At 39.3% G+C, this 18,032-nt stretch overlaps 1 protein-coding gene across 18 annotated transcripts in view; it reads left to right on the top strand.

Moving 5' to 3' along the window:
- The window catches only part of PANX2 (pannexin 2), a 59,377-nt gene extending 41,916 nt beyond the window's left edge, over nucleotides 1-17,461 (top strand). For 8 of the 18 annotated variants that reach the window (XM_043496095.1, XM_043496086.1, XM_043496018.1 and 5 more), the window contains 2 exons: nucleotides 11,606-13,057; nucleotides 15,637-17,461. In XM_043496095.1, coding sequence (XP_043352030.1) covers nucleotides 11,782-13,057; nucleotides 15,637-15,998 — 1,638 coding nt within the window. In that variant the 5' untranslated portion in view covers nucleotides 11,606-11,781 and the 3' untranslated portion in view covers nucleotides 15,999-17,461. Of the gene's footprint in view, nucleotides 1-2,691; nucleotides 3,573-4,015; nucleotides 9,625-9,763; nucleotides 13,058-15,636 lie in introns of all 18 variants that reach the window. The other 10 variants (XM_043496054.1, XM_043496048.1, XM_043496044.1 and 7 more) reach the window with 4 other exon arrangements.
- Nucleotides 17,462-18,032: the final 571 nt, after the last annotated feature.

Genomic DNA, 18,032 nt, shown 5'->3' with positions numbered 1-18,032 from the left:
GGAGCTGTAGCTCACGAAAGCTTATGCTCAAATAAATTTGTTAGTCTCTAAGGTGCCACAAGTACTCCTTCTCTTTTTGCAAATACAGACTAACACTGCTGCTACTCTGAAACCTATTCTTCTCATGGGATCTCTGTGTCTGTCTCTGTCTATATTAGTCACAGCTTCATCTTCAGGTGTCAGATGCATGCGACTGAGGACTGAAGTGTGAATGAGGTGAAGTGTAACATGCACTTACAGACAGCTGAAGGAATTCACACTGACCTAAGCAATCTGTTTTGTTAGATGCTACCTTACTCAGTAGTCTTATTCAAGAGGAAAACATGTGGATAAGTAATATTGAGGGTATGACTGAGGTTCCAGAAAGTTCATAGACTCAGATTTTAAAGCCACCTGAGAGCTTTAGAAGCCTTATTTCTCATTAAATTTCATAAGAACGGCATCCAGATATCCTGGGAAAATCTCAGCCCGTATTGTATTTGAGGCTGAAAAAGGCTTCAGTAAGAATCAGCCTCACCACTGAAATTGTCAGCTTTAAGATCTGTGTGGTGCATGAGTTAAAGGTCAAATATGTATAAATGTTATTGTGGGTGGCATATTAGTTAGTAGACTGATATGATTCTCTTGGAGATTTCTTTTGCATCACACTGGGCCTGATCCAAAGGCCATGGACAAAGTCTTTCCATTGGCTGACCGGACTTTGGATCAGGCCCATATTTATGCACTTGTATTTGAATTTGGAAGTACAATGCTCCAATAGAACTGTGGCAGCAGCTTTTCTTACAGTCCCAGTGCCCATCACACAGACATTAGGAAGCTGAGAGATCAGCATTTCAGGCAATCCCCTGAGAAGTCCCAGTCAGTGTTTTGGTCCTGAGGGTTTGAGCCCAATCACTATTCGTGGGGCACTGTCAGTGCAGAGCCATCTAAAGACATGTTTAAGTCATTACTTACGATTATTTTTTTTTAATGAAGGAGTGGGATCCATTTAGGGGTTGTGGGGAGCTCACCATCTGCAGGCTCCGGGGCTTGAGGAAGCCATTTGGGAGGGATAGCATGGTCTCTTTCCAATGTGTTTAGCTGGTGGAGTGGGCAGACAGTTCAGGAGGGCAAGAAGCATCTACAGTAGGATTGTGATGCTATGTAATGACATTCTCATGGCTCTGCAGTGACATTTTGCAAAAAACAGTTTCTTTACATACAGAGCAGCTTGTTTTCTAAAGGGCAATAGTCTAGGGTCTTCCATCTCCCCTTCCAAAAAAAAACCCCCACCAACCTACTAGAAGAGATTACAACAATTTACCTACCTTATGGGCTCATTTTTTGAGGTTTATTTCTTTTTTTATACTGAAACTATTTTTGAGTTATACTTGGGCAAAAAAGCATCTGATACAAGCCAACTTTTACACTTCTGATCATTATTATAAAGAAGAATAAAACGATATAACAAATACGATATTTTCTGCCATTTACGCTGTTTGTTTTTTGCACTTGACCTGCTTAGACTGTGAAATTAGACCAGGTTGTATATAACCAGTTTTATTTTATGGTCAGAGTTCATTTCACTGTGGGATTTCATGCACAAGCACAGTTTACTTATAGGTATTTCTGTGGTGATTATTATTAATGTATCTACATAAGGACGGCCATACTGGGTCAAACCGAAGGTCCATCTAGCCCAGTATCCTGTCTTCCGACAGTGGCCAATGCCAGGTGCCCCAGAGGGGATGAACAGAACAGGTAATCACCAAGTGATCCATCCCCTGTTACCCATTCCCAGCTTCTGGCAAACAGAGGCTAGGGACACCATCCCTGCCCATCCTGGCTAATAGCCATTGATGGACCTATCCTCAATGAACTTCTTTTTTGAGCCCTGTTATAATTTTGGCTTTCACAACATTCTCTGGCAAGGAGTTGCATGGGTTGACTGTGCGTTGTGGTGAAAAATACTTCCTTTTGTTTGTTTTAAACCTGCTGCCTATTAATTTCATTTGGTGACCCCTAGTTCTTGTGTTATGAGAAGAAGTAAATAACACTTCCTTATTTACTTTATCCATACCAGTCATGATTTTATAGACCTCGATCATATCCCCTCCAGTCGTCTCTTTTCCAAGCTGAAAAGTCCCAGTCTTATTAATCTTTCCTCATATGGCAGCCGTTCCATACCCCTAATAATTTTTGTTGCCCTTTTGTGAACCTTTTCCAATTCCAGTATAAGCCCAGATCGAATCTGAAGCCCAGATACGCAAAAATATTTAGTCACCTAACTCTCACTGATTTCAATGGGAGCTAAATGCCTAAATAGCTTTTAGAATCTGGGCCTGAGTGTTTATACGGTTGCTTTGGGCTTTTGATCACTGGAGAGGAATTTTTAAATTGCTAAAAATTATTGTAATTTTTTTTTCACTTTGAGTGAAATTCACCTTCAGGCAGAAGGCCTGTCCACCATTTAATTCCTCAAATTAGGGCTGAATTGAAAAGTAAACAGTGCACAGGTCTCTCTTTGGGCCCTGTGTATAGGCTTCATTTCCCTGATTACGTTTTGGGTCATTCTCCAAAACCTAAATTTCTCTTCTGATATTGTCCCTCAAATCTTCACATCATGGAAATCAAGATTACAGTACAGAAACACACGTGGCTATGAGGGTAAGCCATGTCACTTCCCTCCAGATGTTTTTTTTTTCCTCACAGAGTTCTGTATAGCACAGGAGGAAACGGTTGAAGCGGGATGCAGCAGTACATCACCATGGAACATCTCTGTACAATGATATTATCATCTTGCAACATGGTCATCGCATATTGGATGATAGCTCATTATTGAAAAAATGTCTCCCCATCGGAAACAGTCTAGGGGCTTTCAACTAGGAATTTTCTGACACCCCCTACTGCAACAATTGCTATTTCTGAACTAATTCTCTGACTCTGGGCCTCTGTATTTCAATGAGGACCCAGATAAAAATATTTCTCTTCCCCTGGGGGAGGCATTACAAGGCACTGTTGAGGCCTTTACGCCTCATTCCCTGGTAAGTGAATTTTAGCATGTGCTGTGTAGTTAATTTTAGAAAAGGTAATGTCTATTATATGTAGTTAATATTTTGTAGCAAATACTCTCCCAAATAACTTTGTGTGTATGTTAATTATGTAGTGCTAATATAAGACTATGCTGTGTAGATTTGAAATGTATGTAAAAAGAGAATCAACGCTACATGAGAAGATGCCCGCAATTATAAATATTGGACCTGCTTCTGCCACACTTATTTACTTTCTGTTGTACGTATCTGTATCCATTGGCTATTAAACATCAAGACTGCTTATGTACATCATACACAGTTATGGGTAAGGCATGTTCAATCTGGGACATTATGAACTATTAGCAATAGGATCGTCTCTTTTCTTGATTTTTTTTTCACTTATTTTTCTTTTAAACAGTCTAACTAGATCTAGAGAAAGGAGAATAAATGTCTGTACTTAAGCTTTCTCATTGTGGGGGAAATTGTGCCTCAGGAAGACAAACTGAATCACCAGGCATGGAGCCTATATTCTGAAGTGTAAGACCGTACTCCTAAATAAAGGTAAAGTTATTGTCTTTTTATTTTATTAATAGTAATAATACTAACAATGTATAGAACTAGCTTAGGGCCTGATCCTACAAACACTTATGCATGTGCATAATCTTACCCACTGAGTTAAGTAAGACTACATATGTGATAAGACTTGTGTGTGTAAGTTGTTGCAGGAATTGGTCCTTATGTGGAATTTATATTTTCATAACTGTCTTTTAAATACTGCTGTTGAGCTCATGGCCCCAGTGAAGTCAATGGAAGTTTTGCTGTTTACTTCAGTGGAACCTGGATTTCACCCAGTAATTGTTTAAATAATATCAGAAGTAATAGAGTTATGTATAACTTCCCTGTACAATATTGATAGGGAAGGCAGATCTGGTTACTGGTTAGGTAATGTAATTTTTCATGAGACTGAACTTTTTAACCTGAATAACATGAATTTTTTTTTCCAGAGAGAAGAGGATCCAGAGGCATTTTCCTTTAAATATTACTTTTTAAAAAAACGCAAAAAATTAGTTACTTTTCTTAAAATAAAATACTTTGGTTACGTGCTTTATTGCGCATTTATTCCTGAGTTATGTACCTAGTGTGAATGATGCATGCCTGTGGCAGTTTGATTGCATGTATTTAGATACTGTGATATATTGTGGATGCACTGTGTGTGGCATGGTATTCTACTGCATTATGATAGACCTATCAGTGTATGATAGTGTTCTGTACTAGCTGAGCTCATGAAGCTTCTCATCTGGCTTATCTAGCAGAAGCCTGTGTTTCAGTGTTACCTATTCATATGTGTAAATCTGGATTGTGACTAATGTCTGTTTAAAGCACAGGATCTTTACAGTGTTCCCTGAAGCCTAAGGGAATTGTATTGTGGAATACATTTCTGTAGCATTGCCTAAGAAGGGCTTGATTCTGCAAAGTGCTAAGCAATCTGTGGAGGGGTCGAGTGCCTTCAGCTCTCTCTGACTTCAGCACGTTGCAGATTTAAGCCCCATGGCCCTGATTCATCAAGGCTTTCATGCATAATGCTAAGCATGTGAGTAGTTCCATGGACTTTCATGAATGTGCGTAACTATGTTGTTAAATTGTACACTAAAAGAGCTATTTGTATAAGTGCCGCCTACCTTTGTCTAGACTAGCATGATAACAACTTTTAGCTGACTTTCTCATTTTTAAATTGTTTATTCTTGGTCACTCTATTCCTTTTTGCATTTTTCTATTTCTGCTTATTATTGAATTGTTTGATCCCTTCCCCATTGTTGAATCCTTCCTGAAGGATGTGAATTCATGCAAGTTACAGGGTAACTTCTAAAAATGTGAGCATGAATGGGGTATAAATCTTTCATTAAGAGGGTCCTGAGTCTGCTTTTGTTGAGTGCACTACACTTAGCTGGGGTGTAAATCAGGTATAAAAGGCTGTTTGTTCTTTTATGCAGACAGTGATAAATTATTACTAAATTCCTTTTGTCTTTTAAATATCTACTAAAATCACAATCAATATATTTTCCATACTTATTAAAATACCTTTGAGTATTGCTTATTATAATCTCTTAGAAGCTTGAAACTGAACCGTATTTCGTAACATAATACCTTTTTTCTTTGTGCTCCATACACGATAGGCCTCAGTTCAGCACGGTGCTCAGCCATTCCTAACACTATGCAAGTCCATTTGAATGCAGTCGAGCAACTCAAGACTTAAAGTTAGGCACATGTTTAAGCACCTTGCTGAATCTGGACCTAAGGCCACATTCCTTCAGAATGATGCACAGTAACTTCATGCACTGTGAGTAATCCCATTGGCTTCAAAGGGATTGTCCAGTGCATAAAGTTAAGCCCTTGCTTACTCCTGCACGCTCGTTATGGCAGCATGTAGAGTACATGCACTTCCCACCTCCCTAGTATGGGTATAAATAGCAGTGTAAGTGGTGAGGCACTGCTTAGATGAGCAGAGTAAAGATATGCCTGAATCCATAGGGTATGTACCCCATGCAGCTCTCTACGTGCCCAAGCAGTGCCTCCTCCATCTGCACTGTTATTTTTAGCAGTGTAATGTTCCTCTGCTGGAGTCTTTCCCCATCACAGGGAAAAGCTCCCACAACGGGGAAAGACTCGGGCAGCTCCCTGTGGTGGGGACAGACTCTGGCAGCGGAAAGCTGTCAGAGCCTTTCATTGCTGCATGTAGGTAAACACCGCAATGTGGATGCAGCCTCTTTTTCACTGCAGTGTGTAGCTACACATACTCTACACACTGCCACCATTGGTGGAGTACCCTAAGTCTTTTCAGGAGTGGGGCCTGATTTGTTTACTGTGTAGTTGTCCATGAATGTTTAGATGCCAGTATTCATTATATTAGGTTTTTAAAAAAGAAACAGTATGTTTATTTGAGGTGAAATTCACTCTTTTTGAAGAAAACCTTGTAAAAACTGCATGAACTTTGCAAGTTGCTACAAAAGCAAAGAAAGATGAGCACCTACCAGCCTTGACAGTGTCTTCTCAATATACTGTAGACCAGATTACTTTTTATTACATATGTAATACTGAGCACTAGCTGTGAAAGTTCCATCAATACTCTTTCCAAGCGTTGGGTTGTTAACTCCTGGACTTTGAGCCAAACTCCAATTTAGGTGATTATATTCTAAAGTTTTAAAGAAAGTTGTTGTCGTTCCCTTCCTCTCCTAAAGTCTGTTGTGTAGTGTTGCTAGTGCAAATGGCTACATGTCAGTGGTGGGGTGAAGTGATTCCTGTATAAATAGGAGCCAGACCCTGCCATCAATGGGAGTTCTGCAATGGGGAATGATTGCAGGATATAGTTTAGAGTTTGTAAAGTACTGAGGGATCTTCCAAGATTAAAGTTGCTATTTGTGTATATCGTAGAGGGAGGATTTATTATTTACAAAAGATCACATACAAGATTTTTTTCTTGCTTACCACTTCTAGCCTGACAACTTCAGCTTAAGCTGTCAAGAATTTGTAATTCTTAAGTGATGTAGCATAACTAATAGTATTACATAGTCCCGTATGTACATATATCAACACAAAATTCTGCGTTGATTATTTTAATTTGGCAGAAAAATTCAGTAAGAGCTGACCAAATCTTGCTCACTTTATTGGTGCAAGTTGTCTCATGGACTTCAAGAGTTACTTATGAGTAAATTGAGCAGGATTTGACCCATTATTTGCATATGAGAGTTGAATTGGACAAAGGCGGAGTTGCTGTAAATGAGGTCAAAATACAGAAGAATTTAAAGTTATATGGATATTTTTGTTAGGAAATATCAGAAGAAAAGGACACTGAATCTTAGCAAATAGCAGACAAAACAGTGTATTAAAATAAAGAATTGCAGTAAGATCACTTACAGTGGTACTTGCACAGTGTTATTTATTCTATCAACAATTGTCCCACTACAGTGACAAGGGAGTTTTGTGGGTGTAATCAAAGCAGAATTTGGCCCTAGATTTTCAAAGTGGTTTTCCTTTAGAACAGTTATGTTGAACATCAACAGCTGGCATTTCAATCAATGAAGTTGTCTTATCCAATTATATAAGCTTAGCAGGCTCGGTCCATGCCTAGATGGGAGACCATCCCATACCATTCCCCAAAAAAACCAGATGCCTCTTCCCCATCCCACCCAAAAAACCCCACTCCCACCAGAATACAGATGCTACAGGAAAATGTGTGGGATCAAGTATATATAGAAGTAGCATTTTTCCATTTGTGCCAGCTCTGAATTAGTGCCCTATCAATGGTGATAGGTAGGTGCTGTCTTTTGGATGAGACTTACTATCAAAGTTCTGACCACCCTCAGTCATTAAAGATCCCATGACACTTTTTGCCAGTGTAGCAGTGTGTTGGCTCTGGTGTCCTGACCACATTTTAGTTGGTTCAGCATCTTTCTTTGCTGTCTTTCCTAAACAGTTGTATAGTATTGTTGTATGTAGTTAAGCAGCCACTGTGTTTTATCCCAGAGGAGCTGCATTTCAGTGGTGGTAGAAGTGACTACCTGAAAAGCAGTGGGGTAGTGGTAAAAAAAAGAATTGAATAAACTAACTTAAACTAAACTCTGTATTCACCAAATGAGAAGTGAGTAAACTATTTACCTGTGTTTATACTTGACTATACTACTGGTGAAACAGGAATTTTTTTTAAGTGGTTTGGCAACTTTCACGATGAAAGTTGATCTATAAATGTAAGAAGATTACTGTTATTACAAAGTTAAAACCCAGTGACCTAGGTTTGTATGTATCTGACACCAATGTTGGAGCTGGGATTTTAACCCTCTTGCTGTTCTTTTTTTGTAGGCTAATACTTTTTACCTACCCAGAAAGCACTTTAAAAGAGAAAATGTAAAAATATCTGAGCCTGGGCAGTTACAGCAGGTACACAAAGCAGCCTATTCCCTCTCCCTTGTGCAAGCCTAGTCCTCGTGTCTGAAATGGTAGCCAGATCCGTGTAAGAACTGACTGGGCTTGACTCGAACCATCCTCCTCATATCATATTGTGATCTAGACACACGTTACCATTGGCTTTGTAATTATTGAGGTTATTATAGGGTCCTGTTTATCTGTTATCTCTGATTTACACCTGTTTCAGTGAGAGAACAATCAGGCCCATAGGATACATATCGTATCATGGTGTGATTACATATGTCTATTTAGGGTAAACATAGTCGATCAATACTAATTTAATCTAAGTCGGTATAGTATGTTGAGCCGATTCACTCCTAAAGTAACTTCATTGAAATCAGTGGCATTATACTGGGGGTGAGTTTGGCTCATATGTTTTAGAAAAAAATTTGCAGGAACTTCTCATTCAGTAGATTGTATACATAGGTTATTTCTTGCTAAAAATGTACCCAGAGAGGATGAAATGCTGCTCTACTGCAGTCAATGGCAAAATTCCCACTGACTTCAGTGGAGCCTGGATTTCACCCTGAGTGTGTGTTGTGCCTCATTATTTAAACACTGCATCACTATTCATAGCAAGCCTGTCAAAGTAATAAATATGTAAAACAATACATTAGCCTAAATAAATAACATCAATAAACAAAACACCAATTAAAAATAGTACAGTGTGCTCAATAACTGTAATGAACTACAAAACTCCCACTTCACACCATACAGTGAGAGCAGCTGAAAAACAGATATTTAACAGTGGAAGAGCTAGCGAACTTCTACAGGGAGACTTTCTTTTCTCGACAGGAGAAACTCTTATTTGAAGTCATCTCTAATAAATGAGACTCTGTGGTTCAAACATCATAGTGCAACTCGTCAGATTTTTAATCTCTGACAATTGTGAATGAAATGGTTGCAGAGTAAGAACTCCTATACATGATCTATAGAAATTTGCTCCTGTAGAGTACTTTATGCCTGATCCAATGCCCACTGAAGTCAATGGAAAGACTCCAGAGAGCCCAATTAGATGTTGATCTGTCATGACTCTTGAAATACATAGAAATGTCATTATGGTCAGTCCCCCTCTCTTTTTCTCCACATTCTCCCCTATGTGCTATACATAGTTGTACAGTTTGTATATTTAAACGATTATACCAGAGTATACCACTCCTTGTGCCAAGTTTTAGATATGTGCCCAATCGATGGTGCATGCACATAAATAATGCTGAGTATATGACCTTTAATTGAGATTGTTTTTATTGAATTGCAGTTCTGTGTTGAAATATTGTAATAGTTATCTTAATTGTGGGCCTCAGTGAAAAAACAAAAACAAAAAAACAGTGTTCCTGATTTATTTCGTAACACCAGCTGGTGCATGGATCCGGAATAAATGCAATTGGTTTGTGTGAGCAGTTATATACAGTCTTGACGGCAAGTTTCTGGTACAGTACGTACTGTGACCTATGAGAAATAGTCACATACTTTGCCACAGGATAAATTGTTTTTCTCTGAAACTTAACTTGGAGCTGACAGGAGTGGCTTAGCGCGTGGAAGATCTTTTAATATATTTCTGGATATAAGAAACTGCATTCAGTGTCTGTGTCTGTCACTGAAACTTTTCTTCCGTAGGAACCTACTGGATCTCTAGGGAAACCTTAATAGTAAGGTTTCAGAGTAGCAGCTGTGGGGTTTTTTTTTCCCACTGAATGCATCCGATGAAGTGAGCCGTAGCTCACGAAAGCTTATGCTCAAATAAATTCTTTTGTCTCTAAGGTGCCACAAGTACTCCTTTTCTTAATAGTAAGGTAGTAACAGTAACCAACCCCTTGATGGCAGGATTTGGAATTTCTCGGCACGTATCTCCCGTGATTGGTAATGGGATGTGATGTGATTGCTGAAAACCAGGGAGCCAATGAGCATTTTCCTAGTAGAAATAGGTGGTAGACATTACAGCTGGTATTTTGTTCTAATTGCTGGAATTTAGAGATCATGCAACCAGAAAAGATACTTGAGTAAAGAGACTCTGGAAATACACTTAAAAATGAGTCTAAATGAGAAGTTGAGTAACATTAACATACTCTTCTTAAACTGCCCTCTCTGAAAGATTGGAACTGAATCATTTTGAGGTATTGTCTGTCTTTCTGTTGTAAAGGTACTTAATTATCACTAATTAGGTTTATCAAATTAATTGACTTTGTATTGTTTAGTAGCATTTATTGTAACTATTCCACCCAGATTAGTTGTACTTTAGAAACTAATCTTTATTGCAGTGCATTGCTTCAAAAAAAAAAACCCACAACACCCCCACCCCACACACAAAACACCTAAAAGCTAATCCTGATACTGGGTCTTCATGTAACCAAATCAGTGTATGTGCATGTGCCTTTTGGTCCTTCCACAACACGAGAACTGTTCGATTTCCCTTGCAAGGCTCAGTAAATTTGGCAGGTGGGAGGGTCTTTTATTTTTTTTTTTTTTTTTTTTGCTTTCTGCTGCAGCAAAGATTAGAGCTTCTTTGCGCATGTGATTTATGGGGAAGGGTTTAAACACCGTAGATGGAATCGTTAGTCATTGCTACCAAATGAAACAACTCTCAAGGAGTGTTACAATTTTTAAAGTCCCAGCAGCCTTAACTGACCCTTAAAAACCCTTTAATCTTGTTGCTCCCAGATTAAGTCCAGGTTGTGTGTTCATAATGGAAACAAACTTGGTGTTCTTGGCGCATTCTGTCTTCAAGAAGAAAAATATTTACTTAACGTGGGTCTCATTTGGCAACTGCTTCTTGTAATGCCTGTCAAACACTATAAAAATTTACTCCATATCCCATACTCTCTAGAGACATATCATTGAGCTAACATGGATATAATACATACTTTCTTCCCCAAGAGCTTGTCTAGGTTAAGGTCATTATTGTGTCACTGTGAGTAACTAACAGTATTCCAACTTTCACTAGACTTTATAGAATATTTTATTGCTACTCTTGCAAAATCTTTAATAGTAAATATCTGAAGATAAAACTAAATATTTACAGTGCTAAATACACTGTTAACTGGACAGATTCTCTACTGGCGTATCTCCATTGAAATCAAAGAAGATACACTTGAGATTAAGTTGACCCAGTATTTAGATGATATTAAGTTTAAATTTTCTCTGGCATGTTCACTACAGTAGTCCTTGTTACTGTGAGTTTGCACAGGATTAGATTCATTGACTTCAACTACAACTAATTTGGCTTTATTAATGAAAAAATATTTCACTAAGATGAGTCATATATTATGCCTATTTCTATAAGGAAGCCATGTCATTTTGATATAACAGTCTCAGCTACTGTACAATGGTTAAGGATATCCCATTCATTAGCTGTCCAGAGTTCACTGTGGAGTTCTACATTGGAAGGGGTAGCCAACGCAATTTATAAAAAAAAATTTTAACAGTTCTAGTTCAGGTTTATTAAAGCTCTTCAAGCAGATAGTTTTGCCTGGGATGTATGTAGTATGGGTCGTAACCATCTAATATTAAACCTCTGTGGTCTTGATGGTCATGTAAAGAAACAGTAAAAGAAAATTGATATCATTTGAAATATTTATTTTACAGAGCTCCTTTTGTAGGTTAAATGCACAGCAGTGACTTTTCTCTCTGTTATACAGAGGAGCCAATATACTGTTACACACCCCACAACTTCACCCGTGACCAAGCCTTGTATGCCAGAGGATATTGTTGGACAGAACTAAAAGATGCCTTGCCAGGAGTTGATGCCAACCATTGGCCCTCCTTGTTTGAGCATAAGTTCCTTCCTTATGCACTGCTGGCTTTTGCTGGCATAATGTACATTCCAGCTCTTGGCTGGGAGTTTCTGGCCTCCACCAGACTGACTTCTGAGCTTAATTTTTTGCTTCAGGAGATCGATAACTGCTACCACCGTGCAGCAGAAGGGCGTGCACCGAAAATAGAGAAACAAATACAATCCAAAGGCCCTGGGATCACAGAAAGGGAGAAAAGAGAAATCATTGAGAATGCAGAAAAGGAAAAAAGCCCTGAGCAGAATTTGTTTGAAAAATACCTGGAAAGAAGAGGGCGAAGTAACTTTTTGGCTAAACTTTATCTCGCAAGACATTTATTTATCATATTTTTAAGCATTATACCAGTTACCTACTTATCCACCTACTATGCTACGCAGAAGCAAAATGAGTTTACATGTGCACTAGGAGAGCCTCCTGACAAAACGAGCAGCTCCAAATTGCACATCAGGGTGAACTGCAAGCTGCCAGCTGTCCAGCTGCAACGGATAATTGCTGGAGTAGACATTGTCCTCCTCTGCTTTATGAACTTGATCATTCTCATCAACTTAGTTCACCTGTTCATATTCCGCAAGTCCAACTTCATATTTGATAAACTGAACAAGGTTGGAATAAAGACCAAGAAACAGTGGCAAAAGTCTCAGTTTTGTGACATCAATATTCTAGCTATGTTTTGCAATGAAAATCGGGACCATATAAAATCCCTGAACCGCTTGGATTTTATAACAAATGAAAGCGATCTGATGTATGATAATGTGGTGCGCCAGTTGCTTGCAGCACTGGCCCAGTCTAATCATGACGTCACACCCACCATGCGCGATTCAGGGATTCAGACTATAGACCCCAGTGTCGATCCAGCAGACATCGATGCCAATGAACAGCTCATCATTAAGAGACCTAGGAAGAAGATGAAATGGATCCCAAGTAGCAATCCACTTCCTCAGCCATTCAAAGAGCAGTTAGCTATTATGAAGGTTGAAAACCACAAACCTGAAAAGCCGAAGCCAGTGCGCAGGAAAACAGCAACCGATAGCCTCGTTGCTCCTCTGCTAGAGTCCACTTCAAAAACCTCACAGCAATCATCATCTCATAAAACTGAGTCAAACGCCATCTCCAGCACAGGCAATGAGAAAAAACATACACGGCACTTTTCCCTGGATGTTCAACCATATATACTTAGCAGTAAAAAACCCAAGCCAGAGATTCAAGCCATTGCCTCAATGCCTACATCCAAAAGCCAAGAGGGTGGATTTTTAAACCAAGAGGAGAATGTCGTAGTTCATGTCACCTCTTCTCTCAAAGGTACAGTAGTATGTCATTGCAATACCATCTCAACAAACTGAATAAACTGAAAGGCCAGAATTTGGAGTAGCTGTCTGCTCTAGGTGGAACTCAAAGATGACCTGATCTGTTTGCTCTATCTTGTTAAATTTCTAATCAGCTAATAATATAAGGGCAAGTAGCCTTCTTAAATGGGTTAGATCAGGGATCTCAAACTAGAATCACCACCAGGGTTACTTGAGGATTAGTACATTGGCCCGAGGGCCGCATCACTGACCCTCCCCCCCATGCTGCCCCGTCCCCACACCCACTTCACCCCTTCCATGAGGCCCTGCCTCGCCTCTTCCCACCCTTCCCTGCCCCCATTCCAACCCCTTCCCCAAATCCCCTGCCCCACCTCTTCTCCACCTCATCCCTTGAGTGTACGGCTTCCAGTTCTTCCCCTCTCCCTCCTGGAAAGCCCTAAGCGCTGCCAAACAGCTGTTTGGCAGCAGGAAGAGCCTGCAGGTAGGCAGAGGAATGGGGACGTGGTGCACTGGGGGGAAGGGAAGAGGGGATCCTGGCAGGCCGCAGGAAATAACTCCGGGGGTGCAGGGAGCTTGGTGGGCCGCAGGAAATAACCCCACGGGCCGTGTGTTTGAGACCCCTGGGTTAGATAGAATTTCTCAGTATAGGTTTGTGATAAGGAGTAGTAGAGTTGTGGCAAGGCAGAGCTATGCAACATGTCCTTCTGCTTTGCAGATATTTTTTGTAGTATTAGTAGATTTTTACACGTAATTTTGCATTTGGCCTTATGCAAAATGTCAGCACTTTTGTCAGGAAAAGAGGTGAGAGTTGGCTTCCAGGATACTCCACCCTTTCCTCTCTCTCAGTTCTACTTTAGCATAAGGAAAGTCACTCATTTTCCAGTAACACAGGAACTGCCATGCTAGATCAAACCTGTGTTCCATCTAGTCCAGTATCCCATGTATGACAGAGGCCAGTGCCAGCTACTGAGGAAGGTGCACGAAACTGTGCAGAAGACAGTTACGGAATAGTCTGCCCAGAGGAAAGTTTCTTCATACTCCCCTTTTGTTAGAGGCTGGCTTATGCCCTGAATCTTGATGATTCGAAAACTCAGATTATTGCTGGGTTGTAATCCTTAATATAAATTTAAATTTCCCTTTGTCCTACTTGGCTTTAAGGAAGGCTGGTCTGTGCGGAAGGCACCCCCTGGGACTCAGGTTCATTCCTCAGTTTGGCCACAGACTTATGTGTGTTCTTGGACAAATCACAGTTCCCCACCTGCATGATGCAGATAATAGTACTTCCCTACCTCAGAGGCATAGGGGCCGACTCTGTGGGTGCTTACCACCCACGGTGCTACTGATCAGCTGTTTGGGGAGGGTGGAGAGCAGCGGGCAGGAGAGGCAGAGCATGGGCGGGACCTTGGGGGAAGGGGTGGATTGTAGGCGGGGTCTTGGGGCAGAGCGGGGGTGGGGTACCCCTGGGGAAAAATAAAAGTTAGTGCCTATGCTCAGAGGGGTGTTGTGAAGACAAATATTTCAAGTGATCGTGAGGAGTGGAGATGCTATGGTGATGGGCGCCATAGCTAGAGATCTACTTGTTTTATTACTGTAAGAGACCGATATAAAAAATGGAATATGCAGTTGGAGTTATAGAAAATTTTGTGTTAAAGATATAACTCTCAGTTCCTTATAAGAGAAGACCCCCCACCCCTGGACCTCAGCAGACAGACAGCTACTGTGTCCTCCCTGCCCAACAGAAAATTGATTTGAGGTCTAAAAATTTCTGTCACTGCCAAACCTTTATGCTCCTTTCTGGAGTCCTCAAACTCCCCAATATACATGCGCAGGACTTCCTACCGCATTCTTAATCCAGTAGCCTGTTCTGACTCCCAACTCCCGGAAGCAATTGGGGGTTTCTGGTCTCGATTATCTTTACTTAAACAAGTGTTTGGATATTTTAAGTTGTGAGTACAAAATAATTGCAACAGCTGCCTTTATGTCTACCTTAAACCCCACCCAAGAATGCTTTTGAATGAGCAAGTTCTGGAAAGAAACATTTATTGATTACACATTGTTGAGCTATTTCATTTAGAATAGTGGCTTATGGTATGTGTCCCTTCTTTTTTTCCCATTGAAAATGTTATCAGTATTTTTATATTTCAACTTTTGTATTTAGGCATCCCTAAAATTTGTTTAAACATTAAATCACAACATTTGCAAAGCACTGGCTAGACTCTATGGAAGAAATAGTAAAACATTCCTAAATTCTTTTAAATTGACTTTTGTTCATTTCATGAGGATGATTTCACATAGGCAATACTTAGAAATGTAGCTTTGAGTGATATTTACAAAACTTGTTAGTCACACTGTAATGTGCTTCTAGGACTAGAATTTTCAAAAGTCAAAGCTCTCATGAAGAAATAGTTTTAGATTTCTCAGAGTCCAATTAAAACTTGTGTATTGGGCCCAATTCTTCTCTTATTGAAATCAGTGGCAAAACTCCCATTGAATTCTATGGGATCAGCTATGTGGCGGATTAGTAGGGAAAAATAGACTACCCAGTGATTTACTCTGTATTCTGTTTTCTTTCAGTCATCCCAAATCATGAGAAAGAGATTCTGTACTCATCTGAGACATGCAGAACTGTCCCTGCTGCTGGGGCTTACCTCTCATGTAATCACAATCATATAGCAACAACTGCTGCTGCAACAAATATAACCCTGAGCCACATCAAACCAGAGCCAACAGCTGCGCTGAATCGTATTCCTACTCACCCTCTGCTGAACGTCAATACACTGTATGAAGATCACGAGGAAGAGGTTTCCAACCTTATAGACAACAGTATTCATTCACCAACTGATGCAGGGGAAATACTCTCCATACCTACCCCAAAGCATATAATGATGGCAACATTTGAAGAACCAAGGGCAATAGTGAGTTCTGTGGAGTACTAAAGATATAGTGCTACATGCATATAACCTGGTGGTCAGGTCCAGTACCAGTGTAATGGAACCCTCAACAATGCAATTCATTCCGTGAGCATGGAGAGTTTTAATACAGACCATAGGCTTTGGTAATACTACAAATTGATTTTTCAGGATAGCATCATCACCACTGTTGCTAGTTTGCAAAATAGAATAATGAAAAAAAATCGGATGAAAGTATGCCTTTAACTCCAAGAGTATCCAAGCACAAAAAGTTAGCTGTAGCTTCATCAATTAAATATGGATCAATACAACTTTTGAAACGCTAAAAGAGTTTGATGGCATGTCACAGTGATTTTTACAGCGCACTTATATCCTTTGTATTTACAATGGCTAATTAAAGTTAAATAGATATTGGTGAGGTGTATCTTCTATTTTAATGGCAGGAGTTAAATAAGAGTTTAATAATAAGGAAAATATATTTTTTTCTCCATGGACTTTATGAAAAAGACATATGCAAGAAACATTTTTTTTTGTTTTTGTTTCTTTGGCTCACTAGTGTTGGACTTGATGGAGATTTAGGATAAAGGCTTACTAACACCAGCATGTAGTGTAAAAAGGATTGAAATGCTTCAGTCTGTTGAATTTGTGAGTGAGAGGTATGCCTTGCCCTTCAACGAGCTTATATGTCAATGGAAGATGATGAAATGAAGAGTTTATTTTCTTAAATATATTTTACCATTGAAAAATTACTTTAATAGCTTTTCAAATCAGGTTTTGCTTTTATCAAAATGGAGAGAAGAGGATCATTCTAGCAGCTTATTTTTGCATAGTCTATTTATGAACCAAGTTAGAAACTTTCACAGGTGCTTCACTAACATGAAAAAATCCTACAATGGTGATGCAGTGTAAAACCAGCAATGTTTTCAAACAATGCAGAGTTAAAGAGGATCATCTTCTAGACTCTGACCCAGCAAAGCACTTAAGCATATGCTTAACTAAGCAAGTGAGTAGTCCCACTGAAGTCACTTTGGAATACGCACATGCTTAAGTGGCTTTTCTGGATCTGGGCCATAATGTATACGGACAATAATCCTGCAGCATGTACTGTCATTCTGATTCAAAGTCTGTCTTCCTTAGCCCAAAGTACATCCTCATGCCCATTCATCCTATAACTTGGACATGTGTGATTTTATGAGAAAATTCTAATATAAGTAAAAAATGTACTAAAAATGTATCATGCAATAATCATTCTCCTCGAAAGTGTAGTCAGACAAGAAGAGACTATATTAAAATGATATTCACAGCTGCATTCAAAATTATGAACTACTGTGTTTGCTTCAAAATTCTGTATGATGGTAGAAAAAATAGAGAGCACAAGTATGGGACTGAAATCTTGAATATATTTTTAATTTATATTACCTCAGACATGGATATATGATACCAGTATTTAATGAACTATAGCACTGAATATAAATAAACATTATTCTGAATATCTTTAATGTGTAGTGTTTTATAGCTAAATGACCCAACCCTACCACAAAATGAGAAAAAAATTAAACTAGATGCAATTGGATAGGGGATGTAAATTAGCCATTCCCTGTGTTTTAGTAAACCTATTAAATATGATTTTGATGTGGATGTCCCCATTCCATCTTGCACATTTGACATTTCTGACTTGATGACTGAGAAGGTGGTTTGCAGTTTTTAAATAATAAAAGTCCAGTTGCATATTTAGGACCTTTATTCTGAACCACTTATCTAGGTAAAACTTGATGCAATAGGAAGTTTTACCTGTACAGAAACTGCAGGAATGGGGACTTAATTGGGGACTACTTCAAAGCTGGTTCTTCACGCTGTCTGCTGAGTAGCTGCATTCTGTTCACATTCAGCTGAAATCAGTGGCACATCAGGACTTCACTGGTAAATACAAAGGTACTGCTTTGCTATATTCATCTGCATTGCAGGCACATTCTGCTGGATGTATGCAATACAGTGGGTAGCAGTTAAAGGGAATGTTTTTCAGCCAAACAAAAATCTTTACAGTTTCACTGAGTCTTGCAT

Source organism: Dermochelys coriacea, chromosome 1 (assembly GCF_009764565.3).
Source record: "Dermochelys coriacea isolate rDerCor1 chromosome 1, rDerCor1.pri.v4, whole genome shotgun sequence".
NCBI lineage: Eukaryota > Metazoa > Chordata > Testudines > Dermochelyidae > Dermochelys > Dermochelys coriacea.
The sequence above is the reverse complement of the archived record's forward strand: the minus strand, read 5'-3'. Positions and strand labels throughout refer to the sequence as shown.